Source organism: Panthera pardus, unplaced genomic scaffold, assembly GCF_024362965.1.
Source record: "Panthera pardus isolate Hobbes unplaced genomic scaffold, ASM2436296v1 HiC_scaffold_24, whole genome shotgun sequence".
Classification (NCBI taxonomy): Eukaryota; Metazoa; Chordata; class Mammalia; order Carnivora; family Felidae; genus Panthera; species Panthera pardus.
Window position 1 is genome coordinate 27,609,388 of NW_026526810.1, and position 17,944 is coordinate 27,627,331.

The window sequence follows — 17,944 nt, forward strand, 5'->3', positions numbered from 1 at the left end:
TTCTAAACTTTTCTTCCAGCAGGGAGAGGAAGGGTGTTAAGAAGTTTGAAAGGGAAGTCCCGCCCCCTTCCCGGATTCCGATTGGCCGGAGCCGGCCCCACCCCCGCCAGGGCCGCGGGAGGATTGGCTGCGGAAGGGGAGCCCCACCGCAGGCCCGGAGCCGGGGGCAGCCGGGGGGCCCCCCAGGTGGCAGGTGGGGCCGGGACCGCCGGCACCGCCTCCGTCGCCTCGCCGAGCGCTCGCAGCCCGCACCCTTGAAGGTTCGCGCGCGGCTCGGGCGCGCCGCGCCGCCAGGAGCCGGACTGCGAAGACTTGGCCATGAAGAGTCTCAAGTCCCGCCTCAGGAGGCAGGAGGCGTCTGGACCCGCGTCGTCCGGCGCCGCCGTCGCCACCGCCAGCGCGGTGAGTCCCATGGCCCGTGCGTGTCCTGGGCTGCCAGGGCTGCCGGCGCTGCCCTCCCACGAGCCGCGGGGTCCTTTGCTCGGAAGCGCGCGCCGCCCTCCTCAGCCTCCTCTCAGCTCGTCCCTCTCCGTCGTCCCGGGGACTCCTCCTCCCTTGGGCCGGGGCTCGGCGTCGGCGCGGAGACCCTGGAGACCCTCCCCGTCGCCGCCACGGCACAGCCCCCGCCGCTCACCCCCAGGTCCCCGAAACTCCTGGATGAAACCCCGGCGCTCCGGGATTCAATCGGCCCCACTCCTCCCTCCATCCCGGGTTTCTGGCTCCCCTCTTCCCTGGCGACCCCGGCCCCTCCCCTCGCCCGGGGCTGGCCCGGTTCCCCACGCGCGTCCTGTCGGGCCGGGCCCGCGGGGGGCCGGGACGGGGGGACTAGCGCCCCACGATCCGGGTGGGCAGGGCAGCGGCCCGGGTGCCGGCCCGTCGCACTCCGCACCCTCCTCGGGTCCGAGACTCCGAGGCCCAGGGGACGTCGGGTGCTGGCCGCCGTCGCTGTATCACTGGGGAAGCTGGATTTCTGAGTGAGGCGGACGGACTAGGGCGCAGATGCAGACAAAGCATCGTAGGGAGCGGTCCTGGAAGTGGTGGTGACTCTGGGAAGGTGGTGGTCCTGCGGGGCCGAGCTTCACCTGTGGGACAGACGTGCGGGGGGACAGGCGGGCGGCGCTCGGCAGCCCGGCCTCAGCGTGCACGCTCACGAATACTCAGGGCCTCTCTCTAGTTGGCAGCAGATCAGAAATCTTGAGAAACAGCCTGACTGCAGATGTTGGGATTTGGATAATTTGGCAAGTCAGAAGAATGGCAGTGTCATCAAAATTCTGCGTTATTAAATGAAAGGTTGCTTTAAAAAGTCGCGAAGAGTCAGAAACGTACACGAGATGGGATGCCCCAACTGCCCAGTTTGCCCAGTTGGAGTTACTAAAAAGGGCCTTTATAATGTGGCACAAATTGTACTAAATGATTCTATGTGCTTTTTATGAGAATACTATTTGATCTGCTTCTGGTTAGGAGTTAATTTAGAATTGTGGCTTTCTCTTCGCCTACTTCTGCGATGATTTTACTCGGTCTTAACAGGACATTGTGGCAAAACTAGGCTCTTTAATTTCCAGTTTAAAAAAAAAAGGAAAGTTATAGATGGCACGATACTTGATGATTTGAAGTTTAATAAAGCATGGACTTGTTTTATAAGCACATAAGAGATTTCTTTGCTTCACGTTGTTTTTTAAAATAATAATTGACAAATATTTAGTGATATCAGAGGTCACCGTAGTTAAAGATTAAACTTTTTTGTAGTGCAGGTTGCCTTTCAGCTTTGTAAAAGATAAGCTTTTCTATATTTATTTGCTGTATTTTCCCATTTTGTTTGGCTACAGATCCACATCCCACTGGGAGGTTTCTATACCTTAATTTTATCCTGTTTTCTCCTCTAGAAATGCAGAGTATTTAATTGTTATTGCTATTAGCCTGCCAGTTTGCATTTTATACATTTGGAACATGAAGTGCATCTCTCCAACCTTAAATCTTTAGTATTTACTAAACTGAGCATTCTTTTTCTTAAAATAGCATAAAAATAAAGAGAAATACATCGTATAAAAAAGACAGAATCTGCCTGCTTAGAAAACGTGAACATTTTGGGGCGCCTAGGTGGCTCAGTCGGTTAAGCATGCAGCTCTTGGTTTCAACTCAGGTCCCGATATCATGGCTCGTGAGTTTGAGCCCCGCTTCATGCTCCATGCTGACAGCGCAGAGCCAGCTTGGGACTCTCTCCCTTTCTTTGCCCCTTCCCTGCTTATGCGCTCTCTCTCTCTCTCTCTCTCTCTCAAAATAAATAAATAATAGAAAAGAAAAAGTGAGCATTTCTGTTTAAGTTAGACGTTAGAATAAATTTTGTAAAATATTTAAATGAAAATAAATGAGTGTGATGATGAATGACACCAAACCAAGATAGAATGAAATGAATGTACAGGAGAAATAGATTCCTTTTGCTTTCAATCTATACCATAATCCCAAATGTCAGTCAGATTTGATCACATGTGTATATATTGTTGGTGTTACCAGTTAATTGCATATTCCTTCAGAGTGTAGCACATACAAACAAATATGAATATAAATATTCACCCTTTATGGGAATGATAACATACTGTACTTATTCTATATCATTTTTTTAATTGTAAATAATTAGGCCCAATCAGAGCTTCTCCATTCAGATCCTTGCTGTAATATGCAATGATGAATAAACCTGTGTATATTTCCAAGTCTGTGTGTGTATGTGCGTGTGTGTGTGCATGTGCGTGTACACTTGTAGGATCAGTTTCTAAAAGAATTGCTGGGTTAAAGGATACACGCATTTGTAATATTGAAGAATGTTAAATTTCCTTCCATACATCATGTACCCAATGTGTGAGAAATTATTTTTTCCATGCTTTTAAGAGCCTGCTGCATGTTTTCTTTCTTTCTTTCTTTCTTTCTTTCTTTCTTTCTTTCTTTCTTTCTTTCTTTTTTAAATCACAAAATTTTATTGAAAATCACTAAAGACCTAAATAAGGAGATAAATAACCATATTTTGGAATGGAACACTCATTATCTTAAGAACATCAACTTTCAATTGGCCCATACATTCAATGCTATTCCAATCCAACTCCCAATAGATCTTTTCTCTTTTTCATGAACAGTTTATCCTTTGCATTTTTCTATTGGCTTGTTGATTTTTTAAATTCATTTGTACATACTTTATGTCATGGAAATTAGCCATTTTAGTAGGAGTAATATTTTTTCTTAGTTGGTTATTCATCTTAGGACTTTGTTTATGGTGGCTTTTGCTATGCAGAAAGTGGTTATTTTTATGCAATTCAGTTTATCAACCTTTTGTGACTTTTAGGTTTACATTATATTTTCATCTTTTTACTCTGTAATATTAAGCAAAAAAAAAAATGTGCCTAATTTCTTTTAGTTTTTTAATTTGCTTCATTTTTAACATATAAGTGTTTGATCCATATAGAATAATCTGGTATAAGGCATATATATATGCGCATATATATATATATATATATATATATATATATATATATCTTGCTTCCCCCCCTCCCTTTTACCCCCATGATTACCTAATTTGAATCTTAAAGCAGTCATTTGATTATCATGGTAATCATCATAATGTTCTCTGCACAACTTTGATTTGAGGAAGAAAAATCTTAACATGTGTATTTCATAAATCTTTTTCTTCTTGTATTTATTTAAGGTTATTTATTTGAAAGAGATGCATTAGCAATAGACTGAGGTATGTAAATATTTTATAGTATGTGAAATACAGATTATTACTAAGTTATATGTAGAAAAAGTCATTTAAAATATTTTGAATAGTACCATGGTTATAAATATGCCAGTGAGTTTAGAGTTCACTCAACAGTGGTTATGTTTATATATATATATATATATATATATATATATATATATATATATATATAAATGTAGTTCATAATTATAAATTGTGGGTAAAATACATTTGAGAGTTTGTCCTATACTAGATGAATCTGGAGATAGCTGCATCTTTTAATCATAAAATAAAACTATTTTTGTTGTTGACATTTATCTTAATCACTAAATTGGAGCTTCAGATTTCTGAAAGGGATAATTGAATGACTGTAAATGCTATTTCAAATCTAGTCAATTACATATGCAATTATATGTACAATTATGTATACAATTATGTGTACAGTGAGAATAGACTATTCCGGTTTCACCTAGTTCAGACTAGGAAAATTGAGTAATTAAAATTAAGAGACTGTATTTCCAGAACAGTCACAGTAACAAATACTGTTAACAGACATTTTGGAAGGGGGTTCCACCTAAACCGTACTTATTACACTTAACATTTGTAGTGGAGTAAATGCTGATTGTTAGTTATCTCTGATATGGGAGGTTCTGCAGTTAGTTTTCTGCTGTTTCTCTAGGCTACTCTGATTTGGGGGCAATGAATTTTATGAATGAGCAACCAAATATGTTCTAAAGCATCTTGTTAATATCTCAGTAACCTGAAAAAATATTGGTATTTCTAAACACATTTAGAGTTACAGATACAGCAACTGAAAAATATCTTCAAAAAATTCCTTTGATTCCCACTAAGAACACAAGTATGAGATGTTTAGAAAGTATAAAAGATTAAATTTTGTCTCAGTTATGATTTTGAGAAGCGTTTTCTGTTTTGGAGTACATTTGAAAAGATGTTAACATTATTATTATAACAATGATTTTTGGGTAATGTGAATAGTAAGAATTAAGATCACAAATTGTTACATTTAAACTCATGATACTTAATTGAGCATTGTTTACTCAATTTCATTTAGGATACCAACCTTTATTTTTGTTGTTTTCTTTTAAAGATTTTATTTTATTTTTTAAAGTAATCTCCACACCCAACTGGAGATCAAACTCACGACCCTGAGATCAAGAGTTGCATGCTTCATGACTGAGCCAGTCAGGCGCCCCCTGGATGCCAACCTTTAATTAAAAACGCTTAACTTAATTAAAGTTTTGTTCAGACAATTTCCTAGAGTTATCCCTGCATTGCATTTCTTGTGGTTCTTGAAGGAAGATCACAATAAAGAAGACCTATTTTTATACTTTTGATTTTAACTCCAGGGGATCATGCTTATTTGAATTGCTGAATTTTATTATAATACTAAAGCAGACAGTTGAGTTGGTACACAGGGAATTCAAGAACTTAAATGATGAGTACTTAAGGATTTCTTTTTTAAGTTTATTTATTTATTTTGAGACAGAGAGAGACAAGTGGGGGAGGATAAGAGAGGGAGAGAGAGAATCCCAAGCAGGCTCTGCACTGTCCTTGCTGAGCCCAATGTGGGGCTCGAACTCACAAACTATGAGCTCATGACCTGAGCCAGAATCAAGAGTCAGAAGCCTAACTGATTGAGCCACTCAGGGACCTGAGTAGTTAAGGATTTTAATTACTTTTTTTAAAAGTTTATTTATTTGTTTTGCAAGAGGGTGGGGAGGGGCAGACAGCAAGGGAGAGAGAGAGAATCCCAAGTAGGCTGTGCACTGTCAGCTCAGAGCCTGATGGGGTGGGGGTCGGGGGGGCAGGGGTTGATCCCATGAACTGTGAGATCATGACCTGAGCGGAAACTAAGAGGCGCTTGACTGAGCCACCCAGGCGCCCCTTAATTGCTTATTAAATTTTTTTTTTTTTAACGTTTATTTATTTTTGAGACAGGGAGAGACAGAGCATGAACAGGGGAGGGTCAGAGAGAGAGGGAGACACAGAATCTGAAACAGGCTCCAGGCTCTGAGCTGTCAGCACAGAGCCTGACGCGGAGCTTGAACGCACGGACCGCGAGATCATGACCTGAGCCGAAGCTGGATGCCTAACCGACTGAGCCACCCAGGTGCCCCCTTAATTGCTTATTAATAAGAGTGAAGTAATGATTGTAAATCTTTGTTTATTGTGCACGATACACATTTTTCAAATTTAAAATTATTAGTTCAGGAATTGGACCCTATTTAGTTTGGAAAACGTTGATGGAACACATAAGTTAGGCTCAAGAGTGAATTATAATTAAGTCCTCCGTGAAGAAATAGGTAATTCCAAGTTGGAAGCAGAAAATGCGTAAGTGGAGCCTGGAATCCTCTGTCACACTAGAAAGCAGGGAGGCTATCAAAGGTTCGGACTCAGGAGCCAACTTGAAGAGGTTCCCGTGTGGCCAGTGCTGGGACAGTTCCATCATCAATAAGGATAATGTGGCAGTGTACTAGTCTTTATATCTGTGCATTCATAATAATGATTACAAAACAAAGAGAAACTTGTCACTTTTGGAGGATGTTAGGGAGCCGATGTATTCTTTTAAGAACCAGAAAATAAAGACAAAGAATGAAGTATGATACTTTTCCTTAAGCCAACCAAGTATTTGATGAGGGAGGTTTCTTTTTTATACAAGGTGTTTTCATCCCAGCTAATAGATGAAGTTGGGATGATGGAATTGGTATATGTCATAGTTTCCCAGCTCCTATTGAATTGATGGATCTAGAGCACAGACAGTGATTATCAGTGGCTACTAAGGTCTCAAAGGGAAAGACAACCAGATGGGTTGTTGTCTATTTCTCCTGATAGAAATATTCATGACTACCTATGAATAGTCTTGCCCAAAGAGCCTCCATTTAACAGAAAATACAGGTATAGAGCAACATGGGGATGCAGTGAATGTAATTGTGATCATGGGAAACCCTTAGAACAAATGGCTTAGTTTCTTCAAAAGTAAATTATAATAAGAAAAAAAATGGAGAAATCTGGAGATTAAAAGAGATTTAGGAGACATATTAACCAATTGCAATGATATACTTCATTTGGACCCTGATTAATCATAAAAATAAAATGAGGCAATGTAAACACCACCGGGATAAGTGATGGCATTGTGGAACCATTACCTAAAAAGATTTAAATGTTGTAATGGTAGCGATGTGGTTATGTTTGCAAAGAGTTTTTATCTTTCAGAGAAACATTTAGAAGTATATTATTTACAGATGAAACGATGTGAAGTCTGGGATTTGTTTCCAAATAATCTGTGAGTGGGCGGGTGGGAGAAGTGAGTAGTAGGGGGTAGAGTTGAAACAGGGTTGGTCATGAATTCATTGTTGTGGTTGGCTGGTTCATGATACTGTTGTATTTACTTTTGTGATACTATTGTATTTTGTGTATGTTCTAAAAATTCCGTAATGAGAAAGATCTAGTCACAGCCTTCAAAAGTTTTAAGAGCCAGACATATAATACAGTATGTTAAAAGCCAGGGAGTGATAGAGGTGTATATAAATTGCCGTGGGTGCACAGATATGTAGGGTGGAGGAGGAGGAGGTGAAAAGGTGAAGCTTGAGCCTGGGCCAGATAGACAGTTTGAAGGGTTGTCCAGGCGAAAGAACAGCAAACGCAGTGGTGTAGAGCTGTGAAATTCCATAGTGCATTGAGGGAGCATCAGACGTGGAAAGGAACCTTGGTGTTACCATAGAGGGTGGCGCAGATGAGGTACGGATGAAAATTTCAGAGTAAGGAGCTGGAGGGTGGCAGCTAGAGGGGAATAAAGGAAAGCTTTTATTTTTTGTTAACTTGAATTAAGAATTTGAATTCCTGGGCGCCTGGGTGGCTCAGTCCGTTGAGAGTCTGACTTCGGCTCGGGCCTTGGTCTCACAGCTTGTGAGTTCGAGCCCCACGTCGGGCTCTGTGTTGACAGCTCAGAGCCTGAAGCTTGCTTCGGATTCTGTGTTCCTCTCTTGCTCTGCTCCTCCCCTGCTCATGCTGTCTGTCTCTCTCTCTCTCTCAAGAATAAAGAATTTGAGTTCCTTGACAAGTTTAAGTCCTTGTTCAGACAGATTTCTCAATTGGTAAAATTTCATGTGAAGAAATTATTGTATAGGTAGGAGTTAACAAGTTTATCCTTCTTTTCTTTCCTGCTTAGAATGAGCTAATAGCCAGCAACATACTTGGTAAAGAAATCTACATCCAAGAATATTCAACTTAAACATTACAACTCCTGTGTTTCATCTCTATCATATTAGAAGACTTAAGTGTCCTGTTAGCAATCATGCAAACATTTGCCTTGACACCTAAGGCATATAATAAATTGTTGAAAATTTCCACCTGCTTGAGCTTAGTTATATAAGAGCGATCAAATTGATTTCTGTAGGAAATTTGCCAAAAAATGATGGTTGAAATGCACTTCCTGAAGTTATAAACAGAATGGCAGGATAATATACACTTGATGCCTCCTTATTCTGAATCATAAAATAATTAAAAGCTTTATGTAGCTTTTCTCTTCTAGGCTTAAATATATAACACAAAAAGACAAGAAAAGAATTACCCTTTTGTAGTCACAAGAACGGTTTTGTCTGTTGGATTTTTGTTAGCCTCGGAAGTTTTGACTATTACGAACATTGATGAATTTATTTCAGAATGGTATAGTCTCCAAAGTGATGTGCAGAAGATGAGCCATGATAGTTACTAAAGCTGTGGTGAAGGATGAGATGGGATGAACTGTATAATCGAATCAGACCTGGCAAGTGCCCTGGAGGGAGAATAAGTGTATGACTGAAGCAGTCAAGATAAGTGACTGCCTATTGTTTTAAAAACCTTCCCCTCCCCGTGGCCTAAGAGTCATACATGTTCAGTATAGAAAACAAAATACAGTTGAAGATAAAGAATAAAATAAGTCACCCGCAATGCTTTTTACTATGCCATAAGCCACTGGTCATGCTCTTTTTAAAGATTGCATATTGCCTCTTTATTATTCAATCAGAATTTAATTATCTTGATAACAGTGATGATACATGTATCATTTTTTGGATCATCTTTGATTCTGATAAGCTTTGTACTTAAAATTATAAGTAATTTGAAATGATTTGAGCAGATACAAATGTCCCACCAGGAATACTTAGCAAATACTAGTCAATTACGTAAAAAGAGATTATTGATAAGAAATCCAAGTGCCAATAGGCAATATGTACTGAGCGTGTATGTCCTGGCATTGTTTAAAGTGTTTTGCATTAGCTTACTTAATCCTGACAGCAACCCTAAGGAGTGGGTACTATTGCTGTCATTTTACAGACAAAATTAAGTAATTTGCGTGCCTAAGGTGTCATAGCTAATAAGTAAGTGGACATCAGGTAACCTGACTCTGGAACTCATGTTTTTAACCATGTGAACTGATAGGATTTCCAAGAGATGGCATTTGAATCTTAAACCATGTATGTACCGAAGAAAATGAGAGAGAGGAAGGTTTAGAGGGAAGGAAGGCCTTTTACGCTAAGTCTCAAAACCAATTTGTGTTCCTTCCAGCAGTGTAGAAATTGTTGCATTCACTACACCCTTCCAAAATGGGCACTATCATTTAAACCCATTTGTCGACCTGATCGGAAAAAAATTACAGCTTTAATCTGTGTTTTTGATTGCTAGGGAGTGTGAACATATTTCTAGGCTTATTGCCACTTTTAGTTTTTGTACTTAATTTTGTGATAATTGATACATTAAGAATCTTGGATTTTTTACATTCACTGTGGAGTGTAACTGGTGGTATAAAAGTCTTTAATTTGTCCTATTCAACTTTTGTCTTGAATTCTACTTTGTCATATTTTGTGATATTATCCCTTTTTGCTTTGTGTGTGTGTGTGTGTGTGTGTGTGTGTGTGTGTGTGTGTGTGTGTCTTTGCCCAACATATTATCCTATCATTCTTGGTTTTAAATATTTTGGAGGACAAATTGGTGAAGCAAGATCTGAGAATCCAGTAGAACTAAAAATTGTGGGCTTACTATCTGGAGGTGTGTGCACACAAGTGTGTACCATAGGGTATATACTTTCTTGGCGGGGGAGGATGATATGTTTTTAATACTGACCTTATTGATATGTTGTCAAGGTTTGACAAATTAACATTTTATATTTAAAAAAGCACTTTATGACATATCGACATTCATGGCAATGGCTAAGTAGATAAATGTGGAAAATGGAGTGTTTTCTTAGCCTCAGAAAAGCCAAATTGTGGGCCAAAGAATGTCCACTCATACATACCTCTTGAAACCTTGTCTGAGGCAGTATGGAGGCAGGGCAGTGTGTCCGCCCACTTGGGTTTGAATCTTGCTGCCCCTTTGTGACCTTGGACAAGTTACTTAAATATATTTGTTTCCTCATTTGGAAAGTGGGATTATTAATTAAAGTTAAGAACTCAATAAATGTTAGTTCTTATTATTACGAACTGAAAAATCTCACCAAAGTTCTTTCCATTTTTACCCTTATAACCAGCTGAACAGCAGTTTTCCTGATCTTTTCCTTTCCAATTAATACATGCTCTTGTGGACTTTTAGATCTGGATCTTCAAAGGACCATCTGCTCCAGTCTCTTGCCCCTAAGGATATAAGTGGTGTCTCTATGTTTTACTTATTGAAAAACCAAACAAACAATGTTTCTGAGGGATGAGAAGATGAGGAAGATAGGAGGCTGGAAGTCGGGAGGGGGAATTCTTTAAACACATGCTACAAAGTACTAACTGCTGTGACAGGGGAATGGGTCTCTGCGGTCTCCGTGCGGATCCCGTCTGGGGCTGAGGAGTCCGTGCAGGTGTTTTCCTGCAGGATGAGCCTGCTGCTGCTGCTTTTTGAAACTTGGAGGTGAGATTCACACAACACAAAGTTAATCAGTCACAAAGTGAACAACTCGGTGTCATATAGGGTGTTCCCAGTGTTGTGTAACTGCCATCTCTGTCTAGTTCCAGAACGTTTTCGTCACCCCAGAAGGAAACCCTGTACCCATGAAGCAGTTGCTTATGCGATCCAGGAAAGGAAGAAACTGCTCTCCGAGGCAACAGCAAGAGAGCAAAGGCACGGGGCAGAAAAGTGTCAAGAGTGGGGGAAGAGGGCAGCTGGTTTGTCAGTTTAGCTTTGGTGGCTCCTAGAATGGGTAATAGGTGGGGGGATTGAGTAGGAGATAGGCAGGAGGGGAAGTTGGGACTAAATCTCGGAATGGCTTAAAATACGCCATATTTTAAGAGTGTTGGACTTTGTCCTGTGTATTCAGAATTTGGGAATCACACGATCAACTATGCTTCGGATGGATTACTTGATAGGCCTGTTTAGGAGGGATTGTAGGGGCTCAACCTTGGCGGGCGGGTGGATGGTTCATGAGGCTGTCACCGTAGTGTAGGCAGGAATCCCCGAGGGCCCAAATCCTTACAGTGCTGTAAGGGAGAGAGAGGAGGGCACTGTTAGAGACGTGGTATCTGAGACCCAGAGAAGTTGTGACTTGTTAAAGTCACGGTCAACAGACAAGAGCCCTTGTTTGCTGGCCCTCAGCGAGCCCCAGTGAGTCCCCCAGGGCATGATGCAGTGTGTGGGAGGCATAGTCCCTGACCAGAGGTAATTGTGTGCTAGAACACTGCCTGTGTCTTCTTGTAGGCCGGCAAGTTGGCATTGTTTTAAAGTGAGCTTGATTTATAACCAGTTTGGACGAATAGCTCAATATTCTGATGATGCTATTTGCAAAATACTTTTGAAAGTTTAATTTGCTATTCTAATAATCTTTATAGGCACAGATTTTGAGCACATATCTAATTTGTGCTAATAAAAGTTTCCTCCAACTTTTATTATGAAAATTTGAAATATAAAATAGTACAGTGGATTAGGATCTACTTGCTCATTACTTAGATTCAAGAGTCAAAATTCTGCTGTATTTGCTCTATCTATCCATATGTAATATATACACACATTTTTCATTAAGTCTCTTGAGAGTTGCAGACATTATATTTTACCTTTAAATACTGTAGCATCCATCACTTAAGGATAAGATATCTTCTTATCTATGATATAATACTGATATTTTAAAGGAGTTTGTGACCACTAAACCAGCCCTGTAAGAAATATTAAGGGGGACTCTTTGAGGGGGCAAAAGATGAAAAAAAAATACATATATATACATATATATATACATACATATATATATATATATGTATGTATATATATGTATATATATGTATGTATATATATATATATATGTATGTGTATATATATGTATATATATGTATGTGTATATATATATATAAATAAATACCAAAAGCAACAAAAGGTTAGAAAGGACCAGAGAACACCACCAGAAACTCCAACTCTACAAGCATCATAATGGCAATAAGTTCATCTTTCAGTACTCACTCTAAACGTCAATGGACTCAATGCTCCAGTCAAAAGACGTAGGGTAACAGAATGGATAAGAAAACAAGACCCATCTATATGCTGTTTACAAGAGACCCACTTTAGACCTAAAGACACCTACAGATTAAAAATAAGGGGATGGAGAACCATCTATCATGCTAACGTTCAACAAAAGAAAGCTGGAGTAGCCATACTTATATCAGACAATCTAGACTTGAAAGACTGTATCAAGAGATGCAGAAGGGCATTATATCATTTTTTTTCATTTCTTGTATTGTTGCTTTTGGTTTCTTATATTGGTCTATTTCATAAGAATTTTTATCAAAATCAATGCTTTTGTTTGACATAAATTATTCTATGATTTTCCTTTTCCTTGTGTAAATAGAAGGAAAATGTGATGCAGTTTTAGAAGCATCTTTCATTTTAGTGTCATACCATATAAGTAGAGATATTCTATAGGCAGAAGATCAGGATTAAGAAGATGTCCGAAAATCTTGGTTTGAGTCCAGGCGCTGCGATTGAAAAGCTCTGTGAACTTGGGCAAGTTACTTTGGAAGTTCCAATTCTTTCTCTTGTAAGGTGGGGATAATTTTACTTGCCTTTCTACCCTATCAGAGATTATAGGTAACTAAAAAGAATGCCAACATTTTGGAAGCTGTACAACAATGTAAATAGAAATTTCAGCACTGGTTGTTATCTGTCAGTTAAAACAATTACATTAGTTTTTGTTAGGTGTACCTAAAATTGTACTGATCCTATTCTGAAAATATAGAAAGCGTTGCTCACATCTTGACGGGGTGAAGAGTAAAGTTTATTGTTTATATGTGGAATGAAAAGACCTTCTGAATTCTAATTTGAATTGCTTTTTTCTAATGTTTGCATGAATAGAGAATAAGACTAAGAAAAGTACAACTTTTGTTTTTGTACAAGGGGATTTTGAGTTGGTTAGCTGAATTTAAAAATACACTTGCAAGGGAGAAGTCTTTGTCAGGTTACAAAATGCATATTTTTCCCCACTGAACTTTCCTGGAGTAACACAATGAATGACTACTTTGCAGGCTGTGGAGAAAAGGGCCCTGCAGTAAGAGTTGAAACTATGGCTAGTATTTTGTATTTCTGACCGTCACAGGCTTCTCATTCCAGGGGTATCTCTCACAGCTATCAACATGTTCTTTCTGCTGTTAGTACCAATAGGCAGGATCCTGGCTCTTTTTTTTTTTTTTTTTTTTTTTGCTGGAGACAAGACTTTGGAATTCTATTGAGGGACACGCTACTTATATATTTGCCACTGTATAGGTTATAATTACTTTGAGACTAAAAATTTCAGCACAGTTCAGTTCCCCCACTATTTAGCAGATTTGGTCTTCACAGTTTTATTGCCTGCCCTCAATTTTTTTGTGTCACTTCCAGGAGCTGTTATCCAGCTCCCTTGCAGACTGCCCCAGAATTTTTAGCTCAAGAGTAGCTGAGATTTAGAAAGACTTTCTTCTCTGCCTAGGGGGAAGAATTTCCTGAAGGCCACAAACGTATTTATGATCTGTTACATTGTATTTTCATTCAAAAATATTTATTTAGCACTGACTATATGTCAGGTTCTTTTCCTCCCTCCCTTCCTCCCTTCCTTCCTCCCCTCTTCTTTTCTCCTTTTTCTCCTCTCTTTCCCCTTGCCCGGCTTCTTTTTCCTCCTCTTCCTTCCCTTCCTCCTTTCTCTTTCCTCTTCCTCCTTTTTTCTTTCTTCCTCCTCCTTTCTCTTTCCTCCTCCCTCTTCCTCCTTTCTCTTTCCTCCTCCTCCTTTCTCTTTCCTCCTCCCTCTTCCTCCTTTCTCTTTCCTCCTCCTCCTTTCTCTTTCCTCCTCCGTCTTCCTCCTTTCTCTTTCCTCTTCCTCCTTTCTCTTTCCTCCTCCTCCTTTCTCTTTCCTCCTCCCTCTTCCTCCTTTCTCTTTCCTCCTTCTCTTTTCTCTTTCCTCCTCCTCCTCCACCACCTGATTTGTGTGGTGCCGATGGGAACTATCTTAAACCAAAGTCAGTCAGCTGAATCCTTCCTGAGAGGCCCTGCCAGCCTGATCCGAGGGTCATATCCTTAGTCCTAGTTTTTCTTAGTGAACTTTGGATGGAATAATCTATATATGAGCTAGTTTTTTATTTGGCCTATTTACCTCTCCTCCAATCTGCATATTTAGAATCAAACTGGAGTTTTGTGTTATGGAAATTGTCACTGGTTTCAGAGTTCTTTGCTTCTGTTTTCCCCAGGCATTATGATTTAGCACTAAAGTGGCACTAACCTTTATTTCCACTTTAATGGTTCATTATTTCCTAAATGTTCAACCTTTTTGTTGTGACTAGAACACTGGCCCCCAAAGAGGTGACAATTTTGCAAAAACATGTTTCTTTTTTTGAACTTCAGCTCACTTTTTTATTTAACTAATTTCAGAATTCATGTAATTTTCCCCCAGGTTTTAAAATAACTTTACACTTTATTTCTTTAATACATTTAAATATTTGATTTTTAGAGTTAGAAAGGACCTTTCAGGTTTTCTGATCCAGTGGCAAGATAACCTTCAAGCTTTTCAGCCACAACCCACAGTTAAGTGTACATTTTCTTTTTTTTTTCAACGTTTTTTATTTATTTTTGGGACAGAGAGAGACAGAGCATGAACGGGGGAGGGGCAGAGAGAGAGGGAGACACAGAATCGGAAACAGGCTCCAGGCTCCGAGCCATCAGCCCAGAGCCCGACGCGGGGCTCGAACTCACGGACCGCGAGATCGTGACCTGGCTGAAGTTGGACACTTAACCGACTGCGCCACCCAGGCGCCCCAAGTGTACATTTTCTATTGTGACGCAGAGGTGTGGTAGACAGAATTCTAAAAACGATCCTCCACGATCTCCCCCATCCCCAGGACTTTGAATATGATGAGAAAATATGCCCACGATTATGTTGCTATGTGGCAGACGAGATTTTGCAGATGTAATTTAAGGTTGTAATCACTTGACTTTGGGTCGGCCAAAAAGGAGATTATCCAGGTGGACCTGTTCTAATCACTTGAACCTTGGAAAACAGATTTTTCTCTGGCTCACAGCAGAATTGGAAGTCAGAGAGTTTTGAAGGACAAGAGAGACTGGTCATGTTGTTGCTGGCCTTGAGGGGGTACGGGGTTGTGGGAGAAGGAATGCCAGTGGCCTTCAAGAGCTGTGGGAGAGAGGCTCTGACGGCCAGCAAGGAGACAGGTGCCACAGAACTACAGCTGGAGGGAACTGAGTTCTACCAACAACCTGAACGAGCCTGGAAGCAAATTTGTCCCCAGGTAAGAGCCAAGCCTGGCTGGTGACTTTGGCTTTGGGAGACCCTAAGCAAAGAAGCCAGTTGGTCCCACCTGGGCTTCTAACCTACACAACTGTGAAGTAATAAGTAAGTGTGTTTTCAAGCCTCTAAGTTTGTAGGGATTTTTTACACAGCAGTAGAAAACTAATATGCAAGACTATTTTGCAACCATATGAAGAAGTTCTGTGGAAGAGATAGAGTTCTTACAAGTGAAAAAATCAGAATAAAAAACAGAGGTGCAACCTGATAGTAGTCATATAAAACATTCACTCGGGAAGAGATTAGCAGGGAATATACAAAGATGATCATCATTATGAATTATGAGATTTTTATTTTCTGGGGTTTTTTTTGTCATGATGTGACTTGTTATAACTAAAATAGACTTATATTTTTTTAACGTTTGTTTATTTTTGAGAGAACAGAGCATGAGCGGAGTAGGGGCAGAGACGGACGGAGACACAGAATCCGAAGCAGGTCCAGGCTCTGAGCTGTCAGCACTGACCCACGAACCGTGAGATCATGACCTGAGCCGAAGTCGGACGCTTAGCCAACTGAGCCACCCAGGCGCCCCTAAAATAGACTTATATTAATAGCATTTATAATGAACTGATTTATATAAAACTAGGAACCTAATTTGGGAATTTATTACTGGGAACATACAAATCATTGGCCTTGAAAGATCTTGCTGGCAAGTGTCACATGTGAAAAACTTCTGAACGTTCCTCCTAATATTGTTTAACTACTGAATATATCATGAAGCTCATGGGTAGCAAGAACCTGTGGGTAATTAGGTAAAAGCCCTGTATTTCCTAACATTTGCCACCTCATTCATTTGCTGGGGAAACAGCTCTTGCTGGCCCATGTTATACTGACAGGGAGAATGCACAGGCCTGCATGTTGTTTTTGAAAAAGAGAGTCCACAGAGAGGTCTAAGAGTGGCTTGGAAAGATAGACTTAAAGTCGCTTGTGTGTGGCCTTTAAAATAAAGATGCGCAAGGACTTCTTATTGCTTGCCTTCAAGCCAGTTTGAGTCCTTCATCCCTCTTAGAGTGAAGGCATTATTTACTGCAAGGGCCCTGTAAGTTCAGCTTTTATTGGTCAGAGCGTTTTCTGTACACACAACTGAGGAAGTAGAATAGCAGTTTTCCTAATTGCTTAGATCTAATTGCATTCCTGCTGCTGAACTGATGGCGTGGGAAAGGATGCGTCACAGAGGAGGAAGGCACTACACTTAGGGTCCATTAGAGAGGCTTTTGGGTGTGGTGGGTTGGGCTGTACCCCTAAGACAAAGGAAGTGTCTCATCTAACGCAATGAGCCTGTCTTGTTGGGTTTTTGTTGTTATTGTTGGTTCTGCCCTGTAAGGTCAACTTTCCTGTGTCTGCTCCTGACTGCGCAGCATGGTAGATACTCCTCAAAGATGGCTAGAGAAGGAATGTTGTTGTCGTGGAGATGAAACCGTATCCTCCGAGTTATTCTGGAGTCGGGCTGATTTCTTAAAACCAACATTGCCAACCGCCTAGGGTACTGTTGCTTTTCATCGTCCCTGGGTGATAACACTGATTCCGTTAAACAGCAGTAATTGGAAATAAATGCCTAAAATGGCAACATTTCCATTTCAAGTGTGAACGCACGTGCTTGAAAATTACAAACCACTTTTAAACACCAGGCCAACTTTATAAAGGACAGTTTCGGGAGCTTTCTGGAATGCCTGACTTCTCCTCCTTCACAGTTTCAAAACTTTTAAGTGTTCTGAGTGTGTGCTTATAGGTGACTCTTTCTGCTGAGTTCCCCTGTCCCTGTTTGGTACCATCCCTCCCAAAAGGCTAAGCAGACCCTGTGGTTCTTTGAGGGGACGCAGATGATGAGTGGGGTGGCAAGTGCCATCATGGCTTAGAACAGGACAGACTTTGGGCATGTGGGAATCAGTGTGCTGTTTTCTGCTTGGTGCAATTCCTGCTGAGTGGGAGGTGAGATTAAAACAACAGGCTCTTGCCTCCTATTTTCGCTCATTTCCTGATCCTGAATGAGTCCCTCCTTAAATTTGGTACCCTAAGCAAATCTCTCCCTTAATCCTGGTCCTGGCTTTGCTCATTGGTACCTCATTTGATTAGCAAGTTACCCCATTTTCTTTTCTCTGAAGGAGAAACTATTCTTTTTTTTGCCCAGAGAATCTACAGCGACGGTCTTTAAATTGGTTCTTGTGTATATGACTTGACTTGGCCACTGCGATCACAGATTTATACATGAATGTAAGAATATTCAGTTTATAAAGATTCATAAAATTTCTTAGGCAGTTGAAGTAGTTTGATTTGTGTATAGCATCTTAGTAATGTAAGTATTGTGAAAATAGTTTAGATCAGCAAATATCACATGACTGTGATTGCTGCCTTTTCTAAAGTGTTATCTGTTGTTGTTTTTTTTTTTTTAATTGTCCAGGGAATATTCTGATTCTGATTGGTTGTGCTTACTTTTTTTTTTA

The 17,944-nt window shown here is 40.4% G+C and overlaps 1 protein-coding gene across 1 annotated transcript in view; it reads left to right on the forward strand.

Annotated features, from left to right (window-relative positions):
* Window positions 1-205: 205 nt before the first annotated feature.
* The window catches only part of UACA (uveal autoantigen with coiled-coil domains and ankyrin repeats), a 95,189-nt gene continuing 77,450 nt past the window's right edge, over window positions 206-17,944 (forward strand). Inside the window, exon 1 of the mRNA XM_019441616.2 lies at window positions 206-402. Within this exon, the coding sequence (XP_019297161.2) occupies window positions 319-402 (84 nt within the window). The 5' untranslated portion in view covers window positions 206-318. The remainder of the gene's footprint in view (window positions 403-17,944) is intronic.